We start from the raw sequence: 8,219 nt of genomic DNA, 5'->3' as shown, positions 1-8,219 counted from the left end.
GCTAAAATATATATTTAACATTGCAGCTCCAAAGAGAATCTACAATAATGGAGTTTCAATATAAACAATCCCTCCCCTAATCTAAACTGACTTCAAATAATAGTGTAGTTGTGATTCCCATGGTACTGGTGGGTATCTTCACTGAAGCCCCTTTCGTACCCAGAGGGAGCAGCTGGTCTTGGTCTATTAACTGCATAATATCCTGGAAAGTTTCGATTGCGTGGTGGTTCCAAGATGCCAGAGGATTGATTGTTGTTCAACTTGATATTTAGTGTACTCTTGACAAGACGATGAGCTGCTTCTCCCAGCATTGGACCGACCATTGCTCCAGGTACTGATGGCCTGCAAGATTACAAGCACTGCATTTAGATGGGGAGAGAAAAGAAAGAAGCGTCTCTAAACAGAAACAACAGGGGAAAACGATCTCCAAAGATTCCACAAACACACTCAATAGCCTGCAGGAGTAACCAAAATTTTATTCCAAATGTTCCTGGTTTCAAGTTCATTCTCAACTGCAAAATCTATTGCACCACAAGCCTCTAAATTGATACAAACCACCAATGCAACAGCAGAAATACAAAACAGACGGACAGAGACATCAACCGAGACAGCAAGACCATTAGAATTCATTCTCACCTTTCTCTTCCATTCTGGCGCCTACCACTGTTATCTTCATGCCATAACACAGGGAATGGCTTGTTATCCAAAGGTCCTAAAACCTATAAAAGTGAACAAGTGAGCCATCCATTTTCTTGTCACGACATCCAATATAAAGAGACCTAAATAGTAATTTGAAAAAGGTTCTCCTGTATGAAATAATCCGCGCTTTTCAACCGTATTGATATTTCATAGAAATGTTGAAAGGGAAAAGGCCTCATGTAACATCAAACACAAAGCCCTACATAATGCACATAACGTTTTTCCAATTATATTGTATACATTGAGAACAAAATACAAATATTTGCTTTTAGATTAACATATATGAACCAGTAAGAGCATCATGTACCTTTGGAGGAATGACAACACTAGCAGGTGGTCTGGGATGTGCTTGTGCTTTGCAGGATTGAGATAAGTAACATTACTGTAAAGCAACAGGGATTGTGAATGATTCAAGTCTGTCGCCCAAGAATTACAAAAGCAAATAAGAAACTTACTATACTTGATTGTTGACAATATCCTCCAATCCATGGATAGGCGAAGGAATTACATTGGTCAGTACATTCCTCTCACTTAGCCAGAGGAATCTGTTCATTCCACCGCTGTAAAAGATTCGCAAACAATGAATGCAGCATAATATAAAGTTACCCAATGGCAGCCTCGTCAAAATTTTCACACAAAATTCTATGCAAGAAAAAGGCATACTGACCTAACATTTGTGTCAATTGGTACAGGATATCTTTCATATGGCCCTAATTGATAGCTTAATTGGTAGTACATATGAACTTGTAGTGACAAAGGATGAACCCTAAGCTAAGCTCAGAATCTGTTCAACAAGGTAAGCCTACAAAATTCCACCTCCATAGAACATGACACTCCTTGCCACAACCCTAAGCTAAGCTCAGAATTGATCAAGTAATGGTCTCCAAATAAGCAGGAAAATATCCTTGCCACAATATTAACAAACAGTGAAGCATGGAAGTGCTATTAAAAGGCTTTATCAAAACATTTTCATTCGACTACAAATGTTTAGTATCCTTGGACCAAAAACTCGTCACTATCCTATACGCACTACAAATATGGCTTCAGCACCCCAGCACAAATCGGAGCTCTTCAATCTGTACAAAAGCTTTACTACATAGATGCGGATGATGACAGAACCAACAATCTGTTCAAAAGCTTTATGATTGGCAAACACTATGCTTCAAGGCTAAAGGGTTTCAAAAGCTCAAGATATTAGGTCTTGATCATTTTGAGAAGCTGACATTTGCACAGATAGAGGAGGAAGCGATGTCTAAGCTGGAGAAATTGATCATCCAGCGATGCAAATAGTTGAAGACTATGCCACCAGGAATCAAGCACCTCACCAAGCTGAAATTGCTGGAGTTCTGTGAATATAAAAGAATTAACCGAGCAGCTTACGCTAGAAGAGAAGGATGAAGATAATAAGAAAGTGGCACATGTTCCAGACTTGCTCATTTCCAGCTAAAGTAGCCCCAATTCGATGACACGACCGCCACATCGAGCTCAAACAGCAAGAAACGAAGAACAAGGCCGACCGATGATCACCGAGGTCGAAGCCAATTGCGGACGGGTCACATATCCCAACCATCACGACAACCGCAACGCGGGAAAATGCGCAGACAGCAGGTACAAGCCAACTAACCTGAGCTGATGCTGGCTCGAAATTCGCCCCAGAATCGCGGTCCAGACCAAGGGGAAAGAAGAGGCAAGAAACGAGGACGGACTCCGAAAGGAGCAGCGGCCGGAGGAGGTCTTCCCGGGCGAAGGAAACCGGAGCAATTTCGGCTCCGCCGGCACCGGAAGCAGGCGAGGAATGGGGGAGGTGGAGCAGCGACCGGAGGAGGTCGTCCCGAACGAAGGAAATCGGAGCGATTTCGGCTCCGCCGGCACCGGAAGAGGGCGACGAAGGGGGGGTGGAGCAGCGGCCGAAGGAGGTCGTCTCGAGCGAAGGAAACCAGAGCGATTTCGGCTCCGCCGGCACTGGAAGCGGACGAGGAATGGGGGAGGTGGAATCGCGGAGCGAGGCCGGGAAAAGCCCTAGCCTAGATTTGAAAACGAACGAGACGAAGGAGAGGGATGTGGGGGAATTGGAAGAGGGATTTGGGGGAATTGTTTTGGCTCGCAAGCTTTTCCCTCCAAGGAGACGAAGGAGAGGGAAAACGAAAAACGAAAAACAAAGAGACAGAGACAGAGAAGAGAGAGCCGTAATCGTAAATGTAGCCCCAAATTTCATCAAAATGCCAAAAATTCATTTTTTTAAAATTCGTGGCTAAAATCCGTGGCAATTTGCCACGGATTTTAGCCACGAATTTCATGAAAATATTACTTAGACATGCTTGTGGGCATTTTTTTAAAAAATTCGTGGCTAAAATCCGTGGCAAATTTGCCACGGATTTTAGCCACGAATTTCATGAAGATATTACTTAGACATGCTTGTGGGCATTTTTTTAAAAATTCGTGGCTAAAATCCGTGGCAAATTTGCTACGGATTTTAGCCACGAATTTCATGAAAATATTACTTAGACATGTTTGTGGGCATTTTTTTAAAAATTCGTGGCTAAAATCCGTGGCAAATTTGCCACGGATTTTAGCCACGAATTTCATGAAAATATTACTTAGACATGTTTGTGGGCATTTTTTTTAAAAATTCGTGGCTAAAATCTGTGGCAAATTTGCCACGGGTTTTAGCCACGAATTTCATGAAAATATTACTTAGACATGTTTGTTGGCATTTTTTTTAAAAATTCGTGGCAAATTTGCCACGGATTTTAGCCACGAATTTCATGAAAATATTACTTAGACATGTTTGTGGGCATTTTTTTTAAAAATTCGTGGCTAAAATCCGTGGCAAATTTGCCACGGATTTTAGCCACGAATTTCATGAAAAAATTACTTAGACATGTTTGTGGGCATTTTCATGAAATTCGTGGCTAAAATCCTTGGCAAATTTGCCACGGATTTTAGCCACGAATTTCATAAAAAATGAATTGTGGGCATTTTATGAAATTCGTGGCTAAAATCCGTGGCAAATGCCACGGATTTTGCCACGAATTTCATAAAAAAATGAACATAGGCATGTGTATGGGCATTTTTTTTTAAATTCGTGGCAAATTTGCCACGAATTTTAGCCACGAATTTCATGAAAAATTATTTAGACATGTTTGTCGGCATTTTCATGAAATTAGTGCTAATGAAATTTGCCACGAATTTAAAAAAATGCCCATACACATGCCTATGTTCATTTTTTATGAAATTCGTAGCAAAATCCGTGGCAAATTTGCCACGGATTTTAGCCACGAATTTCATGAAAATATTACTTAGACATGCTTGTGGGCATTTTTTTTAAAAATTCGTGGCAAATTTGCCACGGATTTTAGCCACGAATTTCATGAAAATATTACTTAGACATGTTTGTGGGCATTTTTTTTTAAAATTCGCGGCTAAAATCCGTGGCAAATTGCCACGGATTTTAGCCACGAATTTCATGAAAATATTACTTAGACATGCTTGTGGGCATTTTTTTTAAAAATTCGTGGCTAAAATCCGTGGCAAATTTGCTACGGATTTTAGCCACGAATTTCATGAAAATATTACTTAGACATGTTTGTGGGCATTTTTTTAAAAATTCGTGGCTAAAATCCGTGGCAAATTTTGCCACGGATTTTAGCCACGAATTTCATGAAAATATTACTTAGACATGTTTGTGGGCATTTTTTTTAAAAATTCGTGGCTAAAATCCGTGGCAAATTTGCCACGGGTTTTAGCCACGAATTTCATGAAAATATTACTTAGACATGTTTGTTGGTATTTTTTAAAAATTCGTGGCAAATTTGCCACGGATTTTAGCCACGAATTTCATTAAAATATTACTTAGACATGTTTGTGGGCATTTTTTTAAAAATTCGTGGCTAAAATCCGTGGCAAATTTGCCACGGATTTTAGCCACGAATTTCATGAAAAAATTACTTAGACATGTTTGTGGGCATTTTCATGAAATTCGTGGCTAAAATCCTTGGCAAATTTGCCACGGATTTTAGCCACGAATTTCATAAAAAATGAATTGTGGGCATTTTATGAAATTCGTGGCTAAAATCCGTGGCAAATTTGCCACGGATTTTGCCACGAATTTCATAAAAAATGAACATAGGCATGTGTATGGGCATTTTTTTTTTAAATTCGTGGCAAATTTGTCACGGATTTTAGCCACGAATTTCATGAAAAAATTATTTAGACATGTTTGTCGGCATTTTCATGAAATTCGTGGGCTAAAATCGTAAATTTGCCACGAATTTTAAAAAATGCCCATACACATGCCTATGTTCATTTTTTATGAAATTCGTAGCAAAATCCGTGGCAAATTTGCCACGGATTTTAGCCACGAATTTCATGAAAATATTACTTAGACATGCTTGTGGGCATTTTTTTAAAAATTCGTGGCAAATTTGCCACGGATTTTAGCCACGAATTTCATGAAAATATTACTTAGACATGTTTGTGGGCATTTTTTTTAAAATTCGTGGCTAAAATCCGTGGCAAATTGCCACGGATTTTAGCCACGAATTTCATGAAAATATTACTTAGACATGCTTGTGGGCATTTTTTTTAAAATTCGTGGCTAAAATCCGTGGCAAATTTGCCACGGATTTTAGCCACGAATTTCATGAAAATATTACTTAGACATGCTTGTGGGCATTTTTTAAAAATTCGTGGCTAAAATCCGTGGCAAATTTGCCACGGATTTTAGCCACGAATTTCATGAAAATATTACTTAGACATGCTTGTGGGCATTTTTTTAAAATTCGTGGCTAAAATCCGTGGCAAATTTGCCACGGATTTTAGCCACGAATTTCATGAAAATATTACTTAGACATGTTTGTGGGCATTTTTTTAAATTCGTGGCTAAAATCCGTGGCAAATTTGCCACGGATTTTAGCCACGAATTTCATGAAAATATTACTTAGACATGTTTGTGGGCATTTTTTTAAAATTCGTGGCTAAAATCCGTGGCAAATTTGCCACGGATTTTAGGCACGAATTTCATGAAAATATTACTTAGACATGTTTGTGGGCATTTTTTTAAAAATTCGTGGCTAAAATCCGTGGCAAATTTGCCACGGATTTTAGCCACGAATTTCATGAAAATATTACTTAGACATGCTTGTGGGCATTTTTTTTAAAAATTCGTGGCTAAAATCCGTGGCAAATTTGCCACGGATTTTAGCCACGAATTTCATGAAAATATTACTTAGACATGCTTGTGGGCATTTTTTTTAAAAATTCGTGGCAAATTTGCCACGGATTTTAGCCACGAATTTCATGAAAATATTACTTAGACATGTTTGTGGGCATTTTTTTTTAAAATTCGTGGCTAAAATCCGTTGCAAATTGCCACGGATTTTAGCCACGAATTTCATGAAAATATTACTTAGACATGCTTGTGGGCATTTTTTTTAAAAATTCGTGGCTAAAATCCGTGGCAAATTTGCTACGGATTTTAGCCACGAATTTCATGAAAATATTACTTAGACATGTTTGTGGGCATTTTTTAAAAATTCGTGGCTAAAATCCGTGGCAAATTTTGCCACGGATTTTAGCCACGAATTTCATGAAAATATTACTTAGACATGTTTGTGGGCATTTTTTAAAAATTCGTGGCTAAAATCCGTGGCAAATTTGCCACGGGTTTTAGCCACGAATTTCATGAAAATATTACTTAGACATGTTTGTTGGCATTTTTTTAAAAATTCGTGGCAAATTTGCCACGGATTTTAGCCACGAATTTCATGAAAATATTACTTAGACATGTTTGTGGGCATTTTTTTAAAATTCGTGGCTAAAATCCGTGGCAAATTTGCCACGGATTTTAGCCACGAATTTCATGAAAAAATTACTTAGACATGTTTGTGGGCATTTTCATGAAATTCGTGGCTAAAATCCTTGGCAAATTTGCCACGGATTTTAGCCACGAATTTCATAAAAAATGAATTGTGGGCATTTTATGAAATTCGTGGCTAAAATCCGTAGCAAATTTGCCACGGATTTTGCCACGAATTTCATAAAAAATGAACATAGGCATGTGTATGGGCATTTTTTTTAAAATTCGTGGCAAATTTGCCACGGATTTTAGCCACGAATTTCATGAAAAAATTATTTAGACATGTTTGTCGGCATTTTCATGAAATTCGTGGCTAAAATCCGTGAAAAATTTGCCACGAATTATTAAAAAAAATGCCCATACACATGCCTATGTTCATTTTTTATGAAATTCGTAGCAAAATCCGTGGCAAATTTGCCACGGATTTTAGCCACGAATTTCATGAAAATATTACTTAGACATGCTTGTGGGCATTTTTTTTAAAAATTCGTGGCAAATTTGCCACGGATTTTAGCCACGAATTTCATGAAAATATTACTTAGACATGTTTGTGGGCATTTTTTTTTAAAATTGGTGGCTAAAATCCGTGGCAAATTGCCACGGATTTTAGCCACGAATTTCATGAAAATATTACTTAGACATGCTTGTGGGCATTTTTTTTAAAATTCGTGGCTAAAATCCGTGGCAAATTTGCCACGGATTTTAGCCACGAATTTCATGAAAATATTACTTAGACATGCTTGTGGGCATTTTTTAAAATTCGTGGCTAAAATCCGTGGCAAATTTGCCACGGATTTTAGCCACGAATTTCATGAAAATATTACTTAGACATGCTTGTGGGCATTTTTTAAAAATTCGTGGCTAAAATCCGTGGCAAATTTGCCACGGATTTTAGCCACGAATTTCATGAAAATATTACTTAGACATGTTTGTGGGCATTTTTTAAAAATTCGTGGCTAAAATCCGTGGCAAATTTGCCACGGATTTTAGCCACGAATTTCATGAAAATATTACTTAGACATGTTTGTGGGCATTTTTTTAAAAATTCGTGGCTAAAATCCGTGGCAAATTTGCCACGGATTTTAGCCACGAATTTCATGAAAATATTACTTAGACATGTTTGTGGGCATTTTTTTTTTAAATTCGTGGCTAAAATCCGTGGCAAATTTGCCACGGATTTTAGCCACGAATTTCATGAAAATATTACTTAGACATGCTTGTGGGCATTTTTTTAAAAATTCGTGGCTAAAATCCGTGGCAAATTTGCCACGGATTTTAGCCACGAATTTCATGAAAATATTACTTAGACATGTTTGTGGGCATTTTTTTAAAAATTCGTGGCTAAAATCCGTGGCAAATTTGCCACGGATTTTAGCCACGAATTTCATGAAAATATTACTTAGACATGTTTGTGGGCATTTTTTTTAAAAATTCGTGGCTAAAATCCGTGGGAAATTTGCCACGGATTTTAGCCACGAATTTCATGAAAAAATTACTTAGACATGTTTGTGGGCATTTTCATGAAATTCGTGGCTAAAATCCTTGGCAAATTTGCCACGGATTTTAGCCACGAATTTCATAAAAAATGAATTGTGGGCATTTTATGAAATTCGTGGCTAAAATCCGTGGCAAATTTGCCACGGATTTTGCCACGAATTTCATA

The 8,219-nt window shown here is 37.8% G+C and overlaps 1 protein-coding gene across 1 annotated transcript; it reads right to left on the bottom strand.

Annotated features, from left to right (window-relative positions):
* On the bottom strand, nucleotides 1–2,914 carry LOC115672322 (uncharacterized). The gene is made up of 3 exons (XM_056316382.1): nucleotides 2,324–2,914; nucleotides 637–719; nucleotides 1–342 (listed from the first exon to the last, which is right to left on the bottom strand). Exons 1-3 carry the CDS (start codon nucleotides 2,912–2,914, stop codon nucleotides 93–95), a joined length of 924 nt encoding a protein of 307 aa, XP_056172357.1. The 3' UTR covers nucleotides 1–92.
* Between the last annotated feature and the right edge of the window lie 5,305 nt (nucleotides 2,915–8,219).

This window comes from Syzygium oleosum, unplaced genomic scaffold (genome assembly GCF_021117445.2).
Source record: "Syzygium oleosum isolate NSW1041296 unplaced genomic scaffold, Sole_v2.1 Sole_v2.12, whole genome shotgun sequence".
Lineage (NCBI taxonomy): Eukaryota > Viridiplantae > Streptophyta > Magnoliopsida > Myrtales > Myrtaceae > Syzygium > Syzygium oleosum.
The sequence above is the reverse complement of the archived record's forward strand: the minus strand, read 5'-3'. Positions and strand labels throughout refer to the sequence as shown.

Bases quoted from the DNA above. Each gene is read 5' to 3' on its own strand.
- LOC115672322 (XM_056316382.1), bottom strand. From the start codon at position 2,914: ATGAAATTTGGGGCTACATTTACGATTACGGCTCTCTCTTCTCTGTCT. The intron at 720-2,323 runs GTTAGTTGGCTT...TCACTTTTATAG, and splicing joins TCGAGCCAGCATCAGCTCAG to GTTTTAGGACCTTTGGATAA. The intron at 343-636 runs GTGAGAATGAAT...GTAATCTTGCAG, and splicing joins CGCCAGAATGGAAGAGAAAG to GCCATCAGTACCTGGAGCAA.